The sequence below is a fragment of the Rhipicephalus microplus genome, chromosome 1 (genome assembly GCF_043290135.1).
Source record: "Rhipicephalus microplus isolate Deutch F79 chromosome 1, USDA_Rmic, whole genome shotgun sequence".
NCBI lineage: Eukaryota > Metazoa > Arthropoda > Arachnida > Ixodida > Ixodidae > Rhipicephalus > Rhipicephalus microplus.
Genome location: NC_134700.1, coordinates 248,474,684 through 248,501,857, shown reverse-complemented (window position 1 = coordinate 248,501,857; position 27,174 = coordinate 248,474,684). Strand labels below are relative to the sequence as shown.

At 47.6% G+C, this 27,174-nt stretch overlaps 1 protein-coding gene across 1 annotated transcript; it reads right to left on the bottom strand.

Moving 5' to 3' along the window:
- On the bottom strand, positions 1-26,071 carry LOC119185802 (uncharacterized). Its single transcript, XM_037434678.2, has 2 exons — positions 25,815-26,071; positions 1-2,988 (listed from the first exon to the last, which is right to left on the bottom strand). The coding sequence occupies exons 1-2, from the start codon at positions 25,823-25,825 to the stop codon at positions 543-545; spliced, it is 2,457 nt and encodes an 818-aa protein (XP_037290575.2). The 5' UTR covers positions 25,826-26,071; the 3' UTR covers positions 1-542.
- Between the last annotated feature and the right edge of the window lie 1,103 nt (positions 26,072-27,174).

Genomic DNA, 27,174 nt, shown 5'->3' with positions numbered 1-27,174 from the left:
TCCATCCTATAGAGAGCGTTGAGAAAACTTGCATAATATTTTTGTTACTTCCCCGGAACGAATACCCTCGACTGTTGACAGCTACGTGTTTCTGAAGCATACAGCAAATTCTGGGCCTCACTTGTGCCTGCACACACACTTGTTACTTATGTGTTTTAGCTCCTGGACTTGTTCAGGCGTATTGCCCCGATCGCTTCTTTGATAATGCGAACAGGAATTCGGGCTCTTCCGAACGACTTTTACGGATGGACTGAGACGACACGACAGAAGCATTGCCTTCACGCATTGCCCGACCACTGATCGCGATCCGTAGCACTTGTGGGACATGACAGATGCTTCGGAACTGCGGCCTTGTCAAAGGGGCGACGTTAGAAGAAAAATTATACGACACTAGCTTGCTGGCGACTTGGTGTGAGCTCATCGACCGCGTTCTGTGTAACCGCAGCATCGCACCATTGACACGGCCACTGCGCGTGAATAGAGCGGAGAGTCTCACGACATGTGTTCTCGTGATCTCACGTGCGCATTTCACGGTTCACCACTCATCGTCCCAAGGTTGGTCGCGGCCGGCCTCCGAAAAGCGGGGGTCGCGGTCTGGACCCGAAGCGATTCCTGCCGTGTGCCGGCTTGCTTTCTGGAGTGACGGCGGGCGCCTCCGTGGCGTGGCTATCTTCAGACGTGGCCTCCGACTCGGATGCAGCTGCCGCTGTTTCCTCGTGCTTGGAGGCAGTCTCCGTGGATGCTGCCGAAGCCTCTTCCTTGTTCTCTGGCGTGGTCGCTGGCGAAGACTCCTCGTTCTCTTCTGGCTTCTCTTCCTCTTCGACCTTCTTGTGACCAGGGCGGTGGCGGGTGAACGGCGTGCGGGGCCTGGAACCGCGGTTGGTGCGTCCGAACAGGGCTCCCGAACTGGGCCGGGCTACCGGCCTTTTCGGTGCCGCCGTTGTCGAAGACGCCGTCGCCGTGCTAGAACCCCTCGTCCTCGAAGACTTTCCACCGAAGCGACTGCCACCACCGAAGCGCTTCTTGCCATTGCTTGTAGATGCAGCAGTGGTGGTTGTTGGCTCGGCGTCCGCTGGGGACGACGCGCCCTCCTCTTCCTCGGGCTCTTCCTCCTTCTGGTGCCTCGAGTGGATTGGCGAAGGACGCCGGCCGAACTGGAGCCTGCTAGATGGTGATCGTGGCGTCGGTCTGTTGCGTCGCAGTCCTCCGAGCAGTCTCCGCGTGGATGATGTAGCCGGCGTCGTCGTTGTGGAAGTAGTGTGAGACTTGCGAGAACCGGGCCCTCTAATGTGAGGACCGGCCCCGTGCGCTCCTCCGAACCGCCTCCGGTTGCCGAAAGGCCTCTTCGTCTTCTCAGTCGTGGTCGTTGGCTCCTCAGTTGTGGTTGTCGTTGGAGCCAGTGTTGTTGGTGGCTCCGTTGTCGAGGTGGTTGTTGTCGGAGTAGTGGTCTCAGCAGATGTAGTTAAAAGGTCGGCTCCTTTCCTGCCACTGATCTCGTTAACTACGTGCGTGTCCGTTGACGGTGACACCGTGGACACGGACGAACCCTGAGGTGTGACAAGTCCGCGCACGTCAGGTGCAGGACCAAGCAGGACACCGGGATCCGGCACCAACTTCGCTCCTGTGAACTCTAAGCTCGGTGGGCCCGCAAGTGGCGGACGCTTGGCCTCAAACGGTTGACTTGGAAGCAAGGCGTGTGTTCCTTCGGAGACAGACACTGACACTGAGACTTGGGTAACAGTCTGTGGAGCGGTCGTGACACCTTGTTCCAGAGGGAAAGCAGGAGGTGGCGCTGGTTGCTGCCCTGATGGAGGGCTCGTCGTAACTGTCTTCGGCTCAAACCTGTTCTGCGGGTTAGGCGAAGCCAGCCTTTGAGTGGAACTCTTACCCTTCAGCTTAGAGCCATCGGTCTTGTCGAAACCTTCAAGACTGGGAACGTCGTCGAAATTCAGAGACAGATTGTTCTTCTTGTTGTCGTCATCGTAGTAGTAGTAGTAGTAAACCACGTACTCATCTTTGTCTTTGTCTTTGCCTTTGGCAGCCTTGTCTTTGGCTTCAGCTTGTTTGCTCGACTCTATTTCGGAGGCCGGTGACTTCTGGATCACCTGAGCTGGTGGCTGAATAGAACCGACGATCTTACCTTGTCTCAGTGCATCCTCGGATGACGAAGATGAGGACACTGAGAACGAGTGTCTAGGGAACGACTGAAACGCCGGAGGTGGCTGCGGTGTAGTCGATGGCGTAACGGCTGCTTGTTGCGGGAACGCGAAGGCTACGTTGGCCTGCTGGTTTCCGTCGGAAAAGCTAAACTGCTGGCGCTGTTGAGGAACCTGTTGCTGATGCTGCTGAGGAAACTGCTGCTGCTGCTGCTGCTGCTGCTGCGAATTGATAAACTGCTGCTGTGGTGGCGACTGTTGCTGACGGTGCTGTTGTTGATTGTTGAACACATGCTGCTGCTGAAACTGTTGTTGCGGCTGTTGAATTGATATTTGTGGCTGGTGTTGCGGGTTCTGTTGCTGGAACTGCCTAAACTGTTGTTGCTGCTGTTGTTGCTGCTGTTGCTGGTATTGCTGCTGAAGCAAAAGTTGTTGCGGGGACAGCGGCTGTTGTTGTGGCTGCTGCTGGCGGTTGAACTGGAATTGCAGCAGCTGCTGCTGCTGCTGCGGCTGCTGAGGATGCTGCTGCGGCTGTTGCTGTGGTAGCTGTTGCTGGAATTGGTGCTGGGGTTGATTGCGCACCGAGAACTGAGGCGGTGGCGGGGACTGCTGCGCGGGTTGGGCGAAGTCGTTCGCAAACCGGATCGGGCTGTTGGGTGGCTGGGGCCCTGCAGGAGGGTTTGCGTTAGGCGGCAGCGCCCGCACGAACACGCTGTAGTTGGGGTCGTGCGAAGGATCTTGCGGCGGCCTTGACTGGCGTTGCACTCGCGCCAGGTCTTCAGCCATGCCTGGCGCCGACAGCACCGCGGCAGCCATCGCCACCAGGGCCCACCTGCGCAGAGATGATACACGCTGCAGAGGACAATTCACACGAATTATTTATTAGTTAAAAACTGCTTAATCACTTTAAAGGTTAACTTACTTAGTGCCCTTGACCCGATTAACGAGGCTGGCCTGCCTGTTGTGTATCACAAATGTGATGCACAAGCAGGAATTTGTCAACCCCGGCCGTTTTGGATCCTACCTTAAGTGTTGATTTAGCTGTGTGCGTTCAGAAAGATGATGTGCCATTTTCTGCTAACCATACAATAACATAAAATATTTTACTCATCTCAGCACACCTTGAAGATGCCGCAGGCTTTTTTTTTTATACTGGATTCTAGATGCCTCAACGTTACTTCACCTGCTGAATAAACTCGATGGCACTATGCTGCTTTGCTATACTCTCGAAATTACGTAGTCGTGGTAGACAGAGAACATATACGCTCTCGTAATGTCTATCGCTTGAAAATGCTGGCTACATACAGTAAGTTAGAGGATGCGGGATCGATTTCCACCCACAAGCGAAAAAGTTTGATGGAGGTGGAATGAAAGATGGTAAAAACTCTGCATAATCATATCTGGACTTTGCCACGTAAAACCCTAGAACGTAACTCTTTTCTCTTTACTATGGTTATGCTGCTTACTTCAACACAGGGGCGTAGGCGGAAATTTTTTTGGAAGGGGGGGGGGGCACCTCTTTAAATTCAGGGGCGGCGAGGGGGGAACGTATTCAAAAATTTTCTCCCTGTGTATGCGATGGCGGAAAAAATTGAGGGGGTGGGGGGCACGGGCCCGGTGTGCCACTCCCTGACTACGTCACAGCTTCTACAGTACAGCGCCTTTGCCTCTGTTACTTGTGAAGCGCCGTGGTTGGCATAAATTCCTGACAATACATCTTTGTGCTGAAAAGAAAACAGCAACCTGTAGCTTAATAACAGGTACGGGCACAAAAAAAAATTGACATTCTTTTTTACCGGGTACATTTTAAATGCAACTGCACGCTACATTACACCTGTCGGAACGTGAGTTTACACCTGTCGGAGCGTGAGCGTAGTTTGTATAGAGAGTAGTTCAAAGGCGCTAGAATAAAATGCGTAGACTACCTTTAAATAATGCATATACTATTCAGAGTTCATAAAAGTGAATCCACGAGTAAACTGTAGGCAATATGGATAAATGTAGGAGTCTTTAAATAGCCCACAAAAAGTTCTATTCAAAAAGAACCTAGGTCATAATGTTTTCATATTTATTATGAGCAGTTGAAATTATATTGCTTATTAATAATTTTGTTGAAAAACTATGTTTGCAGCGTGTGCTTGACCTCAATATCATTGTGGGTCCGTGTGAATACTGGTGACTTTCTGTGTATCATGTGACACTAAATGGTATATGTTTCGTGCGCTTTCAGTGGACGATGAATTCTTATGACTTCATCGAAGCGTTTCCGCGACTTCGACTAATTAATCAATCAGAAATTTCATTCCCGTAGATGTAAACACAATTGTACGAAGAAAATTGGTCGTCCGCTTCATTGTCGTACGAGGGTATCTTCGATTGCGGTATCGTATCGCGAAGAACAAGATTGGGAGACATTGGCGAAGCATGGTAAACATGGTCAGTGTATTGATTCAGTACTGCACACAACCATCAATAAAAATGCTCTCCGTAGACGTATTGCGGCAGCAAGCAATCAGCCGCAACGAATGCGTAGCGTATAACCTTCGCGATCTTGTTTACATGATCGTTACGACACGACAATCGAAGAGCACGTGTGGGCTGCTGTTCGGGCAACCTTGCGCGACCGTCCGTCGGGCGTACAGCGCGGGCAAACATCGAACATTTCGTTTGCGCCACCCTTGAACGTTTGTGAATAAGAAGGCGAACAAAGACTGAAAGGAAGTTCAGCTCCGTCTAAGGCCGCACGGTCCAGTGTATGTGTACATTCACGCGTGATGGCCTCATTCAAATTGCGCTCGCACGAAGCCGGAACAACTGCCATTGTTTCAACGTGAAGGCTTTGCAGGAATAATTATTGCGACACAATGCCTCGACCCACGGATTTTCCTATGTTTCTTTTTATTTTTCTCCCGAGAATCCTCGGAATCTCGTTTAACTTCCGAGAGCAACGACGTTGGTATGCCGCCATTACTGAAACATCGTGTACGCCTACACACGATGACGCAAGATGTAAGCCGTTCTCGGCGATTCATTCTTTTTCGTGCCTTTATTCAACGGCTTTAAACCGAGTTTGTGGGCTGAGTGTAACGAGACACGTTGCTCGAACGGCAGTTGAATGTTTCTCCGCGCACGTAACCGTAATGTTTATTGGAACAGTCTGTGCGTGTGGATGTGTTATAGTTGTCATGTGATGGTTGTTTTTTTTTTCAACATAACTGCTCTCGAAATCAGACATATGTTTCTGGCGCTGCGTCGGTTGGTGTTTTTTTTTTTTTTAATGACCGTCTTTGGAGTCCGGGCTGACCGCAGCTCAAATGTTTTTTCAGACACGAGCAGAATATAATGGCCGTGTTTCTTTGTTTTTTTTTTTCACTTCGACGTATCTGAGCACGTTTCCCAGTACATTCGGAGTGCGCATGTCTGTCGCTTCTGCTGGATTCTTCACGCTGCACTGATGTCCGCTTTGTCTGCAGCTGTAAATGTATACTTGTGAAGCTTATCATGGAGTGTGCGTATACAAGCAGTTAGAAGCAGTTACTGTGCATCATGCTGTTAAAATTATTTTGAGACGACGTCCGGAACGGCTGTAGCCAGGTCATATTTATATCCAGACGTGCGAGAGCAAAAGCGGCGCAGCCCACGTGACAAACGATGATGATCATTATTGATTGATTGATATGTGGGGTTTAACGTCCCAAAACCACCATATGATTATAAGAGACGCCGTAGTGGAGGGCTCCGGAAATTTCGACCACCTGGGGTTCTTTAACGTGCGTGCACCCAAATCTGAGCAAACGGGCTTACAATATTTCCGCCTCCATCGGAAATGACGCTGCCACAGTTGGGATTCGATCCGGCGACCTGCGGGTCAGCAGCCGTGTGCCTTAGCCACTAGACCACCGTGGTGGGGCATGATGATCATTACAAGGGTTTGCTTATGCAGATGAAGTACTTAGCACTCGCACTGTTTCTCTACATTCCGTACGGCTCGCAAAGCTCCCACAAACAAATGCTTCCTTAGGAAGGCATTGCGACAGAATTGAATATTGCCGATGGTAGAGGATTTTCAGCCTTTCTAGATGATAGAATTCTTTCTCGTAGTCCTCTGTTTTGTTTACTTGATTAACGCTATATGATAGCCTCCCACCTGTGTCGGTGTTACAAACACACAAACATGGCTGGCTGTCGCTTGATCAACAAAAATATGCCAACGGAAGCTGTTCCATTTTGTCTAACTTATCAACCAACAAACCGCGACCATTAATTTGGACTCGCATGTTTTTCTGAAGTACACGGCAGGATATTTTATTGAAAGGCCTTGAGATTCTTTATTTGGGACTTACAGATCATTTTCACGTACTGTACTGCGGCTCAAATTGCACAGTATTTCAACCGACACGGGAGCGCAGTTACGTTCTGCGCAGTGAGATATATAGCGAACAGAAACTGAAAACTTGCGCACATTATGTAGAATAGCGCGTGCCATTGAAGAACATCGACATTTTTTATGATCATTTTTTTAAAATAGCGCATCATGTGCAACGGCTCACTTTTCCCCAAAATCGTCATCGTACTCGTGGTGTCACTGCTTCAACGTATCCACTGTGTGCCCTCGCCTGACTTGGTGTTTGTACTTTGTCGTTATCGTGACACATCAGTGCGAAAGTCATTGCAGCCTGTAATCATGACGGTGCATATCGCATGTTCACCTATATATAGGCTTCAGCTTCGTTTCACGTTCTTTCTCTCTCTCTCTCTCTCTTTGCCGTCTGCACCGCATATAAGTGAAGCCTCCCAAGACAAGTGTCACCTGACATGCCAAATAAGGTGTAGGAGTCCCGCTCGGTTCCTTGGACTCATCTGTCGGGACCCTGTAACGGCGCCACCACGTTCACCCATTTGCCGGTACTCATTTCCCTCGAGATAGGTAATAGTGCACTTCAAATTGTAAAAGACTATGTCTATTAGGGCAGGTAATAACCGCGGAGCCCAATCACGAGATTGAAGTAACTAGAAGAATGAGAATGGGGTGGAGCACATTTGGCAAGCGCTCTCAAATATTGACAGGTATATTGCCACTATCCCTCAAGAGGAAGGTATATAACAGCTGCATCTTGCCGGTATACTTTGCTATGGAGCAGAAATAATGGAGACTCACAAAGAGGGTTCAGCTTAAATTGACGACGACGCAGCGAGCAATGGAAAGAAAAATAGTAGGTGTAAACTTAAAAGACAAGAAGAGAGCAGAGTGGATTATGGGGAACAAACGGGGGTTAACGATATCATGCATAGTTGAAATCAAGAAGAGGAAATGGACATGGGCGGTGCATGTAGCACATAGACAGGACAACCGCTGGTCATTAAGGGTAACTAACTGGATTCCCAGAGAAGGCAAGCGGGTTAGGGGGAGACAAAAGGTTAGGTGGGCAGATGAGATTAAGAAGTTTGCGGGCATAAATTGGCAGCAGCAAGCACAGGACCGAGTAGACTGGCGGAACATGGGAGAGGCCTTTGTCCTGCAGTGGACGTAGTCAGGCTGCTGCTGATGCTGCTGCTGTTGCTGCTGTTGATGATGGTGATTTCCGTTGAAACGCTGCCCATACCAGAATACAGTGAATGATTGTTGTCTCTCGCGTCCGTCTCTCTGGTTAACGTTCCTGTATCAATCTGCGACGCTGGTTTAGTAGTTACCGCGTTCCATGCTCCACTGCTGACCCCGAAGGTCGTGTTACCGAAGGTCCGTGTACTTAAATTCAGGTGCACATTAACGAACACCAGATGGCCAAAAGTTGCGGGGCCATCTGCTACGCCCATAGGTAGACGAACTCACTGATGAGTCGACTCACTCAGTCAGACTCTGAAGCTGTCAGTACGAGTAAGTCCGGATGAGTAATATTTTGGTGAGTAGTAATCCGAGTAAGTCCGGCTGAAGAAAGTTTTCTTGAGCGTGAGACCGAGTGAGTCCTGTTCAGACAAATTCCGGTGAGTCTGAGTCCGAGTGAGTCCTAAGTGCCGAATATATTTAATGAGCGAGCCTGAGTAAGCTCCACAATTTTCGCCGACCTAAGGCTACGGTGTCACTCATAATCCTGTCCTGATGTTGAGACATGAAACAGCTTTTAACCTCCCAGTATCTTTTTTCTTTCTTCTATAACGTTGCTCCGTTAAGCGCGCCAATCTACATTCCATATATGGCAACCACAAGGAAAGGCTTTTAACCTCCCAGTATTTTTCATTTCTTCTATAACGTTGCTTCGTTAAGCGTGCCAATCTGCATTCCATATATGGCAAACACAAAGAAAGGCCCACAAAAGGAGATGGCTGAAAATAAAATTAAAACAAAATGAAGCGTGAAGGGTGACGTCTCCATGGGCTGCCAGCCGAGTCCGTTGGCACTCACTTGACGTCGTCAGCGTAATCGCGACTTGGCACCGCCAGCCCGCTTCTAGCCTGTCTATCGTCAATTAAGGAGCGCACGCTGTTACGCTCGCCTCGCCCTCCGTTCAGGTCGCTTCCAGCAATTTACGGGCAGAGAAGCTGCGGCGACAGGCGGATCTCGCTTCCCAAGGTTAACAGAACATAACGGTTCTTGTTTAACCGTCGTCGTCTCCTCGTGGCACCGCCTTGTGAACACTTTTCCGTGGACGCCACTTGTTTTTTTTTTTCCAAAGTTTTCTAGCATGGACATGCGCACAGCCACTTATGCATACGCCAAGGTCTTCCGTCGGGGTTTTTTTTTTTTTTCGCGTGACTACATGCGTGTTATTGACGATCGGAAAACACGTTGTTGTAAGTATCTCAGGGTGCAGGTGATGTCATTAGCTTTTCTGGCAGCGCTTTCGAGTCCAAAGTGTCGATGACGATTCCGAAGATGCTTCGTGGAGCGTGTATTTGTCTTTTTTTTTCTTTTTGAAGTAGCGTTCACTCTTAATCAAAATGACAACTGATGGTAGAATATCTACGATAGAGTTGTATCAATGTAATGGGAACCTTCGTCTATATTTGCATGCCGCCAAGTGTTAGCACGGTGTGGCCAAGCCGTTTTTCTTTTCCCTTGGTATTTACCAGATTGTCTACAATGATGACGGCCTTGAAAACGAGTGGCTTGCTAAGAAAACACAGCTGTAGGCACATGCTGCCAGACCGCGACGCAACGGGTAAAGATAGATTAGCGGAGGTTTCTTCTGAAACGTTGCTCCCGTATAGGCGTCAATTGAGTGTAGACTAGTCGCACGCCCTTGCTGTATACTACTGCTAATAGTGATGCCTGGTTTTACGTGCTAAAACCACGATGTATTTATGAAGCGCGGAGTAAAGGAGGGCGCCGGATATTTCGACCAACCATCTGGCGTTTTTTAGCGTACTTTTACGTAGCACTTTTCACGTGAGTCTAGGATTACGTGTTCATATAAATGTGACCGCCGCGGCCGGAATCGAACCTATGACTTTTGGGTCAGCGGCCCAGCGCCATGGCTACTGTTGCAACGCGTCCGACTCGTGCGTAGCACATGCATGAAAGAAAAAAAAAGAGGGCGACATGAGCATGAGGGCAGCTACGTCTTTTATGCGATTCGTCGCGCTTTCTCACAGTGTGCCTCCGCTTATCCTGCTTTCCTTGCCGCTTGATTGAACTTTGTTAATTCTTGAAGATCACGTTTATCAATTAACTGCAACTGTTCATTTGAGACTAATTTCCAGCCTCCGAAGTTGCAGGTCTTTCTAATTCATTCAGACTTTGGGTTCTGTTTCTTACGAGTTATGCTGATACGTGACTTTAGTCGTCATTTTTTTACGTTTTGCATATTTGACATAGCCATGAAGTGAATTCACGAGAACTAATGTGTCTGGAAAAACATTCGTCGTGCGAGGGATCCAATGGCAAGCGAATGAGAGACACTCGTGTCGTTTGTTTCCAGAACAGCGCGAAGCGAAGATTCCTATGCAAAATAAAAAGGTGAGAGACAGAAAGAATAAGTTGAGAGAAAGCCACGGAGGTTAACTGGAATTGTAGCATTCATTTACTTGCAATGCAGAGCTGACTAGTTTGAAACCCACCCTCCTCACACACACACACGCACACACATATATACAGGGTGTTTCAATAAATGCGCTCAATATTCTTTAAAAAAATGACAGAAAGGAGGTATCTGCGAGCTATCTGCGGCCTTGCCTTCCTGTGACAGAAGATGGGTGCAAACAATAGTTACGGCAGTAAGTATAGAAATTAGCACTGTTAATTTTTTAACCAGTGGTAATGGCCGCTCAAGTCAAATGGGCGAATTCAAGCCCTTCCTATGCCCGTCGATATAGCCGCTTCAAAATTTTTGGAAAAGCGGTTACTGGTAATCACCACCAGCGGGTATATATATATATATATATATATATATATATATATATATATATATATATATATATATATGTATATATATATATATATATATATATATATATATATATATATATATATATATATATATATATATATATATATATATATATATATATATATATATATTAATGTGTGCGTGTGTGTGTGTCAGTCATTCAATTTCGTTGGGCTGTGCATTGCTGCGAAGGGTCACTTTGTTCGAGATAATAAACAGCATCGAGTATGATTTCTTTATTTCTTTTTGCTTGCTACGAATACAACCAAGAAACAACTTGGGCATGTATTTCGGGTGTAATGTCTTAATATTCTTATGCATGAATTGAACATGATTGATTGCGCCATAATTAGAAATTAGATATTTAAATAAATGGTAATTAACATTGATTGATCAAACGCACAAGACAGCACATTCCTTTCATTTCTGTCTAGGAATGTAAATTGAGTGCCTTGGAATCATGCTATGTGAATTTGACGTGTTTGCAGGTATTGCATTATTCGCACCTTAAATTATATATATATATATATATATATATATATATATATATATATATATATATATATATATATAAACCCTTTTGTTGTTGTTTGTTCAGTAGAAAGAAGTATACGCACTCAGCTGCGTCGCGTTATATTGTGTTCAAGTATTTTACTCCTCGTCTCGATGCGTGCTTGTGCTTTTGGCAGTTCATCGCTGTACACTGTTCACCTGGTGAAAGTTCATACGTTTTGCGACGTTTACACGGGTACGCCTACGTCTGCGTACTTTCTTTGAATCTTAATCGAAAATTCTGAAGTATACTCAAAGATAAGTGAATCATGTAGCTCCCGCGAATAAACCTCTGAGATATGTGATGAAGAAAAAAGAATATATAGCCGTTTGATCTTACTTCGTAATATTTATATGATTGTCGTATCTGAGGCACAGCAGCGACCACGACAGTTATTGTGGAGCTCATGCCGTCGACTAGAATTTATTGATTGATTGATTGATATGTGGAGTTTAACGTCCCAAAACTACGGTGTGATTATGAGAAACGCGTAGTGGAGGGCTCCAGAAGTTTTGACCACCTGGGGTTTTTTTAAAGTGCACCGAAATCTGACCACACGTGCCTACATCATTTTCGCCTCCATCGAAAATGCAACTGCCGCAGCTGGGATTCGATCCCGCGACCTGCGGGTCAGCCGCTGAGTACCTTAACCACTAGACTACCGCGGCGGGGCGCCGTCGACTACAGCCCCGTCGACGTGACTTGGGTGGTGATAGCGTTCTTTGGGAGGGTATAGCTTTCTCTTGAACGCTGCTGCGTAACTTCGGTACGTTTAGCTTTCGAGCTAATGCATTGTTCTCTAACAATGTGTCGACACCATATTGCCGTTAACCACCAGTGGAAGCACGGTAATAGCTTAAAAGTTGGAATCGACCCTGAAGATTTCCAAGTTTTATATGTAGCCATCGCGCTGCAGGGTCCTGTCTTCAAAGGCGCGTTTTAGAACAATGGTTTTCAGCCATCGATGTTAGGGGGCCCCTTGCGGACAAGTGGAAGGGATGAGAAAATTCTTGCAGTAAGTGAAAGGTGGACGAGGGTCATAAATTGACTTGACATGCAACGTGAAATATATGGCTTTTGTGTCTTATGGCGAAGAATGTGTCATGACAATTCGATTGTAACACCTTCATACCAAGTTCCGCAATCTGCAGCCACATTCTAGTTCCTGGTTCAAGTTATGATTGCTTTTCAAATGAAGAAGTCTTGACAAATCGTGCCTGCCGGCAAATGTCGCAGAAAACTGCATGAGAAGCTTTACGACCGTCTCATAGAGAAGGGGAATTGTAAGCTATCTTCGTCACAGTCCAAGATTGTCACGCGATGAAACCTACAAAAATGTTGAAAGAAAAACGTTTTTTTTTCGCGGATAATTTTTGTGCATCGCCTTCTCAGCCTCCTCCCTCTAACTGGCTTCGCGTACTAACTAGGTTTTGCAGACCCCCATTTCAAAACCACTCACTTGAAATTTCTCGGAAGCATCCCGGAGCGGTATAACTATATATGCCCTTGCAATAGCTTTGAGGCTTGAGGGGCCTAGACAGTGTGTGTGGAAAACCTCGGCAACGACGCGCAGTGTGAACGTACACACAAATACATAATTTTATTTCTATATTAAGTGCGCTGAAAAAATTTTGTTGAACAAAGGAATTATTTAGCGCTATCACTGCTAATAGAGAGTTATAGTATACCGGGCTTACCGGGCTTGCCGGGTTACCGGGTGTACCGTGATACCGGAATCGAAGTGCGCATGCGCAGATACGTACGTCACCCGTACCGCTTCCCGTACGCGCAGTATTTTTCAGATTTCACGTTACCGTGGTAGCGTAGGTGTACGTAGTGTACGTAAACACGGCGGCGCTCTCGGACGCCCGCTTCGAAGTAATTTTGGTGTAGTTGTTGAAATGTTCACCTTGTTCGCAGCAAACAACTGTTCAAAGTGTCTTCGCTTGCCTTCAGTTAGCTTCGATGACCGAGCATTACGGATAAGTTGGCGTAGTTTTTGAGATAGCTTCCCATTTCGAACGCGTCTAGGCCTAACTACAAGATCGATGTGAACAAATTGGCAACATAAACGTTTTCGTGTTTGGTGCGTGGTTCATATTTATTTACTTTTAATATCACTAAAATAAACTTCTAATAATGCTTCGCGCGGCGGCATAGGCAAACATTCTCGTATTCTTTTCATTTTCACTGTTTAACTTATTAATCATATATTAGGTGGCGCCACCATCCCAGCTGGGGCACGTAAACTACGTAAACGCTATCCCGCTAAACTATAATGCGCTGTCCACAACGAACGTTTGCTGCACGGTAACGCCATTCCCTTAACCTACGCTATCACGCTAACGCTAAACTATAACTCTCTATTAAGCCTTTCGGCCCACCCCTTAGTGTAGGGTACCCAACTGGATACTACAATTCTGGTGTACTTTTTTTTTATTATCTCTCTTTCTCACCATATGACATATAAGTGTAGGCATTCGTCCCTTGGGAATGTATCCTAAAGAGCGCAATGGCGGAGTTTCCACTCGCCGTAATGCGAGAGAGTCAAACAGGAAGCACAGCTTCCTGTTTGTGAATTTTCGTTTCAAGCTTCCATCTAACCCCGACATGTTTGTGTAGAAACGTCACATGTGATGCCACATATCATTGCTGTAACTTGAGTGGAAGAAAAAAGTTTTGCCTGTAGTTGTGTGAGTATCCCGCTTGGACTTAATTTGCCATCGCTAGCCCGCGTCACTGAAAGGAAGGGTGTGGAGGTGGGTGGGGCAGTCGCTACATTAGGCTGAACGGTATACTGTCGTGTACTGATTTTTTTTTCATTGCGTACGTCTACAGAATAAGCATGATGTGCCCTGAAGAATTATCACGAAAAGCAATCCTTACTTCTTGTTTTACGTTAGCTCGGAGACCAAGCAGTCCTCCGCTTGCAGTTTCTTTGGTTTTTTTTTTTTCCCTTAATGCAGCTTTCTGCAGCGAAGCCTATTCGATTCAACGAAACGTTGCACAGTTTCTATTCTCGTATTTCTTCGAAGCAGCTCCAAGGCTTCTAAAGGCAGCAGGCACCGTTTCCTTGCGCCTCTTTGAATCCGAGCAAGGCAAATATAACTGCGTGCAGGTGCAGTCACTGCGAACATGCAAATATACCGGCTATAGCTATAGAGGCTTCTCTGGCGCTTTGTGAAGCAGAGCTCGCAGAATGAAGAATGAAAGGACCGATCATGTTGGGTGGAAATATCTCGGTATGGAAATACCTCTTGCAGCTTTGCAGCAACCGGACCGTGTTTCAGAAGAAATTACTCTTGTACTGTTTCTATGAAGCAGTTGTGTCCTACATCATACTTTTGGTTTTGCTCTTGTTCTTACGAATCAATTTAATCTAAGAAAGGGGTGTGTGGTGTGCGCGAGCGTATGTGCTTGCGTGTTTGTGTGCACTTAAACATGTGCGAGTGGTCGGTAGGGGTTCATTAATAGGCGTGTGCTTCTGACGTGCTACTGAAAGGCGGTCGAGCACGTAGAAAGCACTCAAGGCAACTGAATAATTGCATTACATTTATTTTCATCTGATCCAACCTGCAGGCTTACGTTTTGTTTGCTTTCGTGCACTGCACTGTTCTCGAGTTCCTGGCCGTCTTATGAATTGAAGTTAGGGGATTTGTCTCAATTGCAAGTAACAGAGGGGGGCAAGGGGGGAGGGGGGTATGAATGATTTTATTTGTGTCGATGTGGTTGCGTAGGACAGGTAACGTTTGCGACTAGTGACAATGTTGCGAAAAATTACTGCACATTATGCAAGGAGTAGCGGGGCCGTGGTGGTCTAGTGAATGGCTAAGGTATGCTCGGCTGCTGACCCGCCGGCCGCGGTAGTGAATCCCGGCTGCGGCGGCTGCATTTTTGTTGGAGGCGAAAATGCTGTAGGCCCGTGTGCTCGGATTCAAGTGCACGTTAAAGAACCCCAGGGGGTCGAAATAATCAAATGGTGGTTTTGGGACGTTAAACCATATCAATCAATCAATCAATCAATCAATCAATCAATCAATCAATCATTTATGCAAACAGTACATCCGTACTTACCAACGCACAAAACTGAAGAACATGATTCTACTTATGTTCTTTGAAATTAATGAATTCACGACTATTTCATACGACCACTAGTCGAATATGCAGAAATAACACACGGACCGTGCACTCATTAAAATAAAATTATTTGTTGCAAGCAAAGAATTTGCTCCGCCGCGGTGGTCTAGTGGCTAAGGTACTCGGCTGCTGACCCGCAGTCGTGGGTTCGAATCCCGGTTGCGGCGGCTGCATTTCCGATGGAGGCGGAAATGTTGTAGGCCCGTGTGCTCAGATTTGGTTGAACGTTAAAGAACTCCAGGTGGTAGAAATTTCCGGAGCCCTCCACTACGGCGTCTCTCATAATCATATGGTGGTTTTGGGACTTTAAACCCCTCATACCAATGAATCAAGCAAAGAATTTGCCGAATGAAGGGATGCCTTAGAACAACATAGGTGCACCTAGGTACCTAGGCACATTTGCCTGTACTTTGTGGTTCCTGCAAGTGTGAGCTTATAGGTTTTTCAGTGTATCCGTCCTTGGAAAGAGTAATGATACCTTGGCACGTAAAATTATGGGCGCATACTACATTGAAAATAAGGGAGATACGTGTGTTAGTGATACACGTGCTGCTCTGCATGGTGGTGAATTTAATTTCTTCGAATCTCTTTTTTGGTTTAGTGGCTTTTTTGTCATCATATTGAACACATGGGTGCTTCCGTTATTCGCTGATTTTCCGAGAATAAAGTTAGTTGCGAATGACGCCCTTTCTGTTCTGTCTTCAATATTGTCCTCGATGGAGCGCATCTTTTTGTATTTCAGTAAGCTCTCACTGCATTGTCATAGACGGGCGATCCAGCTGGAACGCGGCACAAGTGCTCCTTCGTGCGTGTCAATTAGGCTGTTTTTGATATACAGCTTGGTTAAGCTACGACCACGGCGTACCCACGACAGCGGCACTTTGCTGAGTCTCCGTCTATAGTCGTGCCATCGCGCTCTTTTTCACTCTCTCTATTCCTTCATCATTTTTTCGGGGGGGGGGGGGGGGGGAAGAAGCCGTGGATGCTTTTCTGCCGAAGAAAACGGTGTTTCTCATCTTACTCTTCTTTTTTTTTTCACTCTCATGCGTCACATTCTCGTCTCCCAGTGGGCCCCGTTTCGCCCTCGGCGCACATTCCCAGCGTTGGTCGCGCAGGAGTCGGCGCGTGGCCTTGGCGTGACACTGGCACACCGGCGACGGGTGGGAGGACGAAGTCGAGCGGCAGCAGCGAGAGTTCGCCAAACTGGGACGCTTTCCTCCTCCATGCTCATGACTCGGATCGCTGACGCACACAAACGTGGCGTGCAGCTCAGCTGCGAGCGTGTTTTGTCGGCCTCCGAGGCGAGGGCAGCGAGAAAGCTTCTTGTAAACACGGGGAGGGGAAACCCAACAGGTAGCAGCGGGCCGCGGAATTGAGCCCGCGACCCCCTTTGGCACCCGCGCCTCCTCTCGGCGCTGCAAAAGCGTTGCTCGCGGAGCCTTATTGCATGTAATTCGGATCCCGCAGCGGCTGGGTGTTGGCTCGCTGACCCGATTGCGTCGCTGGTGTGGCCACAGAACCGCATTTCTTTTTCTCTTTCTGCGGCCGGCCCATGCGCGGCCGGGGTGCACTGATGGGCTGCTTGAAAGCACACGCTTGACACGCGTTCCAGAACGTACACTTTCTAAGAGACCGGTGCGTTATGCTAGGCTGGTTGTGAAATGTGGCCCAGACCTGTGAGTCGACGGAGGCCGCTATAGTGCACTTTATTTGAACTATCCGTGAGCGAGGACTGGCGTCCGGCATCGATTCGGCTGTTTTGCCACGACCTGGCTGCTAACGGGTGCGCGCCACCCCCCACCTCCCCAAAATGGTGGTAATTGATGTCCGTGTGCGCATTAAAGGTGAATGATCAACCGCAGTCAGCAGGTGAGCGTTCCACGTTGCAAAGCACTTAAATCTGCAGGTATCGAGTAAGGACTCTGCCAGCCTTCCTGAAATTTAACGCTGTCGCCTTTTGACAGTGCAAGGAAGCTGGTTCTATACAGGGTGCCCCACGTAACTTCAGCCAGAGTTTTAAGATATGCCAGAACACGTAATTACAACGCGACCAAATGCATGTTGCTCCCCGTCGCCTGGAGTTGGACTAATTTTTGTGTTCTCGCGTGTTGTTTAATTAGATCTGTTTAATTAACTAACTTTTGAACGAACGAATATAGATATAAAATTTAAATGAGGAAGTTGTAGACCGGTTTCTAAAACGTCCAAATAGATAGTTCTGAACTTTGTATCTGTTAAGTATTAGTGTTTTTCTGCTAATTGCAAATGCCCGCGAAATACAAAAAACACGTGACAAACCCGCTCGCGCGACACTGTGCACGATGATTCTAGTGCTCCCTAACGTTCCGCGTGCGGACGACACGTTTCCCTAACACCGGTTCACGATAGCATAAGCAGTCACAGCGGTTATCGTTTTTTGTGGCCGATAGCAAAACGTGTTCATCGTAAAGCTACCACCATCGTTGCGGCCCTGCCGAGACAGCACAATGGGCAAATGCTATTGTCATTCGCACGCGGAACGTTAGGGAGCACTAGAATCATTGTGCGCACTGGCGCATGAGTGGGTTTGCAACGTGGTATTTTTTTTGTATTTCGCGGGCATTTGTAGAGAGAGAGAGATAAAGATGCAAGGAAAGGCAGGGAGGTTAACCAGACGCACATCCGGTTTGCTACCCTGCACTGGGGAAGGGATGAAGGGGAGAAAAGGGGTTGCAGAGAGATGAGAAGGAACACACAATCACGAGCACACTCGGGGAGCACACACAGTCTATAGGCGGTCGCTCAGGTTTGTTGACTTTAGGTAAAGTAGCAGTGCTTTAGTCGCTTTCTGCGCAACTGAGGCAGATGCCCAAGGTCCTAGTATCTTCTGCACACAAAATGGTCCGGGGTCAAGTTGATTCAAAACCATCCGGAGCTGGCGTTGCTGTGTGTCGTAGCAAGCGCAACTGCACAGGACGTGTTCGATGGTCTCTTCATCTCCGCAGTAGTCGCATGTAGGAGTGTCTGCCATACCAATGCGAAAGGAGTACACCTTTGTGAATGCAACACCCAACCAAAGGCGGCATAACAGTGTCGCATCGGAGCGGGAAAGTTGAGATGGCAGCTTTATCTTGAGTGAAGGATCCATTTCATGAAATTGACACCTTTGGAAGCTGGTAGACGACCAGAACGTGCGTGTAAGATCTCGAGCCAGCAGATAAAGTTGTCTTGCTGCATCATTCCTTGATAGAGGAATCGGGACTACACGGGTTCCTTCATGGGCTGAGCGGGCTGCATCATCGGCTAATTGATTTCCGGTAATACCGGAATGATGTATGAAATTATCAGAAAAACACTAATACTTATTAGATATAACGTTTAAAACTACCTATATGGACGTCTTGTAAACCGATCTACCACTTTCTAATTCAAATTTTATCCATCTTCGTTCCTTCAAAAGTTAGTTAATTAAACAGATCTAGTTAAACAATATTTGAGAACACAAAAAATAGTCTAACTCAAGGCAACAGTGAGCAACATGCATTTGGTCGCGTCGTAATTAAGTGCACCAGCATATTTTTAAGCTTTGACTTAAGTTACGTGGGACACCCTGTATATTGGCGTATACGCATGTCATGGGCGCTGTCTTGTCGTAGCTTGAGATGTTCGCGGCCCATGTTAACTTACAGTAGACCTATTTCTCGTGCTTTCCGTGTGTAAGTGCCCAAAATTAGCTATTTACACTGCTAACTGAACTTTTCCTTCGATCAACTAACTCCTCATCGACATATATACCTATACAACAATCAACCAGAACAATAGGTGTTTTTTATTATTTATCAGATTTTCGTTACACCTATTGTGGCGCTGTTTCGGGGTCTGCACGGGTCAACTTCTCCTCCAAGGAGCCTTATGCCGCTGTCGGCCGTGAAGCCTTGTTAACGTCGGCGAAGCAACGAGAGGCCGGCTAGGCGGTCGTTGGTCGACCTTGCTTGCCGCGCGGTGGATTCGCATCGAACTCGCGATCAGCGCGCCCTGTTCTATACTGGCAGCCGCGCGAAGCATGCAAGGTTGGCGCGTTGAATGCTCGAGCAAGCGCATCTTCGACGCCCGAGCGCCCGGCCGATCTAGGTGAAGGATGCCCCTTGTTGAGCGCGAGCCACGTCAGAAAAACGAAACGAGCCAAGCGACCACGAATACGTCGGAATAGCGAGGCAGGAGCTCTACGTGGTACACGGTGACGTAGACCACCGTTCTCGTCAGAAATATTCTGCATAGCTCCTTGTTTGGCACCGCCACTCTGCTGTGTGGTCGTCGTAAAATTAATAAATAATTAAAACGGTTTAGCGACGTTTTCCTGGTAAGGCGCGTGGTTTGGAACTCGTTCAAGAAGCTTGGAAAAGTATGTACGCAGCAATACACAAGTTCTCGGAAGCATGCAACGATGTGGGCCCACAGTGCCAGCACTTCCAGTGGAACAAACACACAAACGAATGAATGAATGAATGAATGAATGAATGAATAAATTGGTAAGAATATAGAGCCTCGACTGGAGGCGTGTGAGGAGAAAGGCAACGATCATGCAATTACGAAAAAAAAATCACATGAAGAACTGCGCCATTGTTTGAGCTCCTCTGACGCTTGTAAATTATGACGGTGAATTACGTACGTTCTACACGACTTGATCCTTCACATACCCAGAGCACGAAACAGCGATATCTGTTCCCTCTTTGTGGTTTGGGCGTCACCACACGTCTTCGAAAGTGCGTTCGCGCCTAATCAAGCCGAAACTGTTCGTTTAGCTGAGGAATGAGGGAACGCCCTATACTATCAAGGTTTGGACGCACGTTGACGAAAGCGGTCTTGCGTCATGATGAATCCGGGCAGTCGCAGACTCATTAGGGGTTTGAATAAATCGTACGCAGTAGACTCTTCATTCGTAATTATTGCTAGTGGTTGGTCTTTGTTATTACTTTTTTCATTAGACTTAGCACATTCGTGTGCCAGAATAGGCGCCATGAGTGAACGCATATGAATGCAGCTTCAGAGTAACTCATCTTGTACGAGGGAATATTTCAAGTAGTGTGGTCGCTGGCTTGCGGAATAGCGTAGTGAGTTTATGGAAATCAGCCAAGAATTATCTGCAGCGGCCTTCCGGGCTGTAGCAGTTGGCAACGCTTGTTATAATTCAAAACGTCCTCTCGTTTGGCGCAGCGTACATTTCTTCATCGGCCGCTCGCACATAAGCAAGTAGGAATCGTTGTAATGCAATGTTTCACGGATGATTCCTTGGTCGGTTGCTTCTGCATAATCGCTGAGCCATTCCAAGACGGTAAAGCCGTCCATATTTTATTCACGTTTCTAGAACTCAAACTTTTCCGTAACCTAGCGGGAACTAAAAATTTACCAAGAAGATGAAACTTGGCGAGTTTATCGCGCAGCTACTCGGACTCAATTTTTAATCATTCGAATAAGCTTCCCGTCGAATGGCTTTCAATTTGCCATCACCCTCTCAGGCATCCCACAGCTATCCTTTAAGTGCTTTAAAGACTTGACGTCCACTGTAAAATTAATGGTTTTGGTTAAGAAGTTGGTTGGGTATGCTTTCGAATAAAAGTGTGCGCGAAAAAAAATCCCTCACAACATTTATTGTCAGGTTATCTTGCATGAATGACAGGACTGTGGCGTTTCTCAGCTTCTCAATGAATCTAGCATCTTACTATCGTTGTCTCATCTGACTGCCGTAAAACTTCACATCTGAGCTGAAAGTAACATGTTTATCTCGAACGATAAAGGTGCCACATGCATTCATATAAGTCTCGTATCAAGGCTTTGCTGGTATTTGCGCAGGCTCACTGGCAACAAATGATTACGTGAATTTCCGCTTCATTCATTGTCTCTAGAGCTCCTTTAACAAAAAAGATAAGTGGATGAAGAGGAGGTTTCCGGAAGTCGTGGTTAACTCGCACGCACTGATGTTTCCGCCTACATCCGCAGAAAGTCACGCACTGAATACACTTTCTTTTTTTTCTTTTGGTTACGTTTTGTGGATCTTACTGTAAGCGCTTAGTTGTTTATTCCTATCCTTCCTCGTTTAACGGCGCTCCTAAAATGGCATCCGAGGTGGTTGTGCCGAAGGATTTGCAGGTGTCAAGAAGGCACAACACTTCCGAAGTAACAATCAGCAGGTCAACGCAGGTTAAAAAGTTTCCAGGCGTAAAACTTGCGGTACACTTCCTCAAAAAACGAAAAATGAAACACTTCTTATAAACGTCGTTTGCAACAACGAAAAAAAATAGAGGAGAAGGCAAATAAATTAAGAAAATGAAAAGCAATGAGGCGGAAGATATTTTCCTCGTACATTCTCCTTTTTTAGAAACAACTTCCACGAGTCGCATATTGCGTATACGGCAACAGTGCGTGCAACACCGTACGGCTAGATTGCGTTTTATTGTTACGGGGCCACGAGCCAGCCGAGCGTGTGTTGATCCTCCGCCTTCCTTCGTTTTTTTCTGCCGCGGCTTTAGTGCCGCACCGGGAAAGCAATCAAGCGGCGGCACGGAAGACGAAGGGAGGGACGCGTTGCCTTCCGAGGCAACAGGATTCTGCCAGGGGTGGCGCGCAGATGTGTGTTCCTGCGGATCCGGACGCATGGCTTCCGCAGTGCTATCCCAGCAGTGCACGCGTGTGGCGGGTTTTATTGCGCGCAGCTATCGAACGGGAAAGAAGTTATGAGCGGCGCGTCAGAATGGAGAGGAAGGACCGCCATAAGAAAGAACTGCATGCGAATGGCGGGATGGAAACAAAAAAAGACCGCTGACATGTCTTTTTCTTCTTCTTCTTCTTAGTGTATTGAGCAATAAAGAAACCGAGTAGACGATTCCACCGCAGATTTGACCAAATCAAATCGAGCTAATCGAAAGACGAGGAAGAAACGGCAAACGTTTGATGGACAGTATGCAGGTGGACATAATGCGAAGCTGGCCAGAGCGATAGCGGCGGTAAATGCATCGAGCATTTGGCTAGTCGTGCTAGGAGCTAAAAGTAGACGCCCGGTATTCGGAAAGCAGCAGTATGCCCACCGCGTTACGGAAATCGGCTGTGGCGTCAGCGGCTGCACGCTCGTTTCTGCAGCCTCGGCGGGGGGTCTCTTTCCGGAACCTATACTCGAAGAAGCGTTAAGTGTGCCTATGACCCGCTTCGGTGGTATGAAAGAAGGGTTGCGTCGACCGAAAATAGAAACCACGAGAAAGACTTGCTAAGCCGTGCCGGGCGGCTTCCTCTCGCTTCCTGCTGGTGGCATTGTAACTGTAGGCTGCATGTTTGTTTTCTTCGACGGCGGTAATCGCCTTTCCCTTCGCCGGCGGCTGTTCTCTCAGAGTCCCACCACAAAACGGAGAAAATGAGGAGGCAATGACTCCTCGGTGACTTTCGCCATAAACCTTCCTTTCTTTTTTTCCCCTTTGGCTTTCATCTCTGTGCGTGTACCGCGGACTGGGCGAGTGCTCTGTCCAGTTAGTTTCAATCTCCTGCTGCCCTTTATCTTCCTTTTATCGTACTATCTGTATGACCAGGGAAGTGATGAAAATGGAAGGAGGAAGGAGTGTGCCATTTCGTTGGCCACCACACGAAGCGCCGGTATGTAGTGCACGAGCGAGCCAAAGAGGAGGACAGTTCGGAAGTGGAATGGCTATCTCTGAAAACGCCCGCACTGTTCCGCTTTCTGGGTGACTACATGGTCCATACGCGTTTGCCTGTGTGCGCTTGAGTTGCTTGATGTAGTCTGCGAGATTCCTTCTTCGTCCATCATCAACGACATCTTAACCGTTATAAAAGGCAGAGCTGGGACGTGTCACAAACGAGCGCTGGAACCACCCTCAAAGCGCGTCGAAACATGGCGCCAACTGATCACGTACCGTGATTCCAGCCGCCAGCAACGGTCGCTTCTCCAAGGCATATCCGTCTCGCAGATCGTCTACAGACGACGCATGCCGTGAAAGCGAACACCAGGCAACATCGAAAGACTGCGACAAGTCAATGCCTGGCTCTGGAGTGCGTACGTCTACACAACAGAACCTACCAGAAGGGTCTAGCCAGTTCCCAGGCTTTCGCTGTGCTGCGCACACGTGAGCCACGTGGAATACTCGCGAAGTCGAGGGCGGCTTGATATAACGTGGGGATGATGGAGAGTCAGGCAGTCAGTGCAGAAGCGGCAAAAGAGTCACGTAAGGGGCTGACGACGGAGGAAATAGCAACCAATGCTGGAGTCTTCGTGTGTGTTTTCTCGAAGAGGAACACTCGAGACACATTTCAAGATTTCGTGTGGACTGGACATGACTGGCGAATATTTCAAGACCATACGTGTTCTGAAGATTTCGTAATTCATGAGATTGCATTGGTAGGGTGATTGGTGTGATTATTTCGGTTGTCCTAAACGTCATCCGAGTCGTATAGACTGGCCAGATGTGCATGTATGTACTTCTGTATGTAATGATTGTACTGCTTTAACTCAGGATATATTTTGTTTGTGTTTTCAACTCTTCGTTTCGGCTCAGTCTTCGGACCACAACCGGAGTTCGCTTGCGCGCTGAGAGGACCTGCCGTCAATTGTCCGAGCTTTCGCGATGCGTTCCGGAGGGGGCGATACGTCAGCCCTTATAATCTTCCCGGTGAATACCTTCCCATATACGGGATTATACACAATACCACGAAATATCGGCATATTGTTCCCGTGCGTTCGACATTGTTGAAGTCTTGCATATGCAGTGGTGACCACAGCCAAGTACCTGCGTCAATTAAAGATGGTATGTTTCATCATCACTCCTACTCTACTGCTAACCCCCGCTCCCTTCGTTTTCGGCATTGTAGGTCAATTTAAACAGACCCTGAAAACCCCTGTTGCACTTCTTCTCTAAAGTTTGCTGCATATACGTTGTACCTCGTCACTTGTACGTCGACACAAAATCATCATTGACGCACAGAATGAAAAAAGTTCATCCGCGCGTGGGCAGCACGGGAAATGTGTCGTTCGTAGCCTTCATAGCTACAACGTTCGCCATGCATTCATTGTGGTCAGGGCATAATGTGTCATCGAGCCTTCACTTTTACGTCGCACAGTGCCTTCTGCCGGTGAGGCGTACAATATCGCGGATATTGCCACATCCGATTTCACTGTCAAGGTTTTCTTCTAAATGTAAATGGTATGCTGGCATAATAATGCAGCTGGCAGAGGTCGCATATCATATGAGGGAAAAAAAAAAAAACAGATGGACACGCAGTGTTGTCATCAATGCCTGGTCATGTCTTCAGCGAAATGGTTCGTGTAATGGTACACGTTAGCAGCCCATTCTCCTAAATTTGTGCGTGTATACTTTGTGCATGTCGCACGCCTATGTTATGTATGATTTAAGCGCTAATATAGTATGTTATTCCATGACTTGCAGCTTGTTCGCGGGGTATTGAATAAAAAATTATTAGCATTGAGAACTATTGCAGTTTTGAGTCTAATATAAATAAGTCTTGCGCTGGCTACACTCTACCGAAAGATGAGAATAGAGCTCGCTTTGCAGACTCCAGTGCTTGCAAACATGCCATAGTTAATAGAACACTGCATTTTCAATAGGTTTTTAAAGGGATTAGCCACTTAGTCACAAAAATGTAAAGCCACCAAGAAAAATAGTTTATGTGCCTTGTTGCAATCACTGCGCCGTACTCAACGAGACTACAAAGACGACGCTGTAAATTGTTTGTCTCAAAGGCGAAGGCTTCGCATCCATTTGCATACTCGTCAGTCCAGTTACGTCTTCGGACTTTCTTCAGAGTGCTCGAGCGAGTAAAATTTAAAACAGCCAGAAAGTTGACCGTGCACCGCGGTTTCGTTGCTTCGTATAAATGCATAAATATCGAAACACGGCAGCGTAGGGGCATTACAACACTGCTGGCAAGAAAGGTGTCTTTAGTAAAAAGTATGTGAGGCATATACTAGATTGTTTTGTGCAATTCTTTCAGGCTCTCCTCTACAAAAATTGGGATCTTCAAATAAAAAAAAAAAAAACATCTGGTTGTTGTTTTGCGCTAGAGGTGCTTTTCCGCATTATGACTACACTTGCGGCAAAAACAGCCTTCAGTTGATGGCATAATTTTTTTTTTCGGGGACGAAGTCCTCTATTTTTGATTACTACACGTGGCATGACGTTGATGGGCTTGCGTAATTATTGAACATTCGAAAATTTAAATCTAAACGCGAACCGCGGAACTTATTACATTATCTAAGAGATGCCCCCCTCTCCCCCTCCCCTTAACCCCAATCTAACGAAAGTAAATAAATGAACGAAATCAGCACATGTACTAACAGGAATAGAGTTAGTACTTGATAGGCCAAGTGGTGATCGTGCCCTTTCTGATAATTACTATCTGAGACGCATGCAATGTTTACGTACGTAACAAGAAAACAGCTGACTGTAAAAAAACAGACGCCTTCTTTGTTGACATTTCGCTCGCTAAAGAGGTACAACGTCTCCACCGAGTCAAGCGGCGTACATGCCGGAAGTGTCCGAAGACAAGCGCCATCGAAATGAAAAAAAGAAGGTAAGCAGCGCCACCTACCTGACGTGCATTATCCGGCCGTTGTTTGGTCCCGGGACGGTTTTCGGAGCAGAGAAGAAAAAAAGAGCGATGCAATCCTTTTACTCTCAAGAACACCGTCTGGCAAGGTTACGGCTGTGTCGCCTCCCCGCGCCCTTCAAAAGCGCGCGACGATGAGCGAGATGGGAGCGCGAAGAATCCTGCAGGCGCGCACCGATAAGCGACGAATGTCGTGTCACTTGCACAATACCTCGTCACTTCACTCACTCTCACTGCAGACACAGGGGGTCTTCTTCTCTCGTCTCTACGTGCGACGAAAACGCGGGGCGGAACGCCGGCCGGTCAGGTCGACGCCATGTTTCCCGGATACGCGCGAAGAAAGCTGGTAGGCAGCAACGTGGCCGCTCTCGCCGGAGGCTAGTTGCGGTCGAAGCCGTTGTTCGCCGGCCGTCGGCTAGCGGTATCTGCGTCACACTCGCTCTCCCGCGGACGTGCGCAGCGCTAAGGAGAGAGACGCCCGCGCAAACCGGCTTGCGTTTTATACGGGCCAGACTGGCTCGCCGACAACTGGTCTTTCGGGATTTCACTTCGCAGCCTGTAACGGTGGCCACCCAGAGACCCTCTCGCTGCGCTGACCCCGTTTCGAGGGCGCCGACGTCGAAAGCTCTTTCTACCTGCCCTTTCCATGCGGCCGCTCACTCTGACAGACCTCCTCGCTGCTTGTCTTTCCGATAACTCCGGCGCCGGTGAATAGAAAATAACTTCCCTTTCTCGCGGCATTGCTACTTTCTTTCTTTCCTTTTTCCTTTCCTTACCGCTCCTCTTCGAGTAGCAATAGCGAGGCCCCCTTCGCAATACGATATGTGCAGAAGGTCTTCGCGGAAAAGCGCTCTCTGGGAATAAACTTTCGAGGATGACGTCGCGTCTGCGGTCGCCTTTTATTTTGTGACTACGAGCTGGAAGGGTCCACCTCGTTACGAACGCTTGGGTACGAAGATTCCTTTCTCTCTCTCCGAATGACTCATACGCGCTTATTCTGGCGCTCCTGGTCCTTGGCGTTCAGAAAGCGTAGGTTAGCAGACGAGGCATCGAGAATGCCCCAAGTCTCGTGCCCGCCGCCCTGTCTGTGGCTCGCCGCTCGGTCGATTACGGTACAAGAGCGTTCACGGCTCCCGTTGTCTTGTTTGCGTTGGCTGCTTTCTTTTCTTTGCGGTATGCGTCCATGTGTACGTTTCTCTGGTTGTGGCCCATTTTCATTGCCCAGGCAGGGTGTACCGAGGCACGCTTTGGACGACCGCAAGCCGACTGGGTCGAAAGGGAACGGCAGTGCTGATCTCGCGTAGTACGTCCAAAGGCAGCGCTACGCACCTGGTCTGAAGGT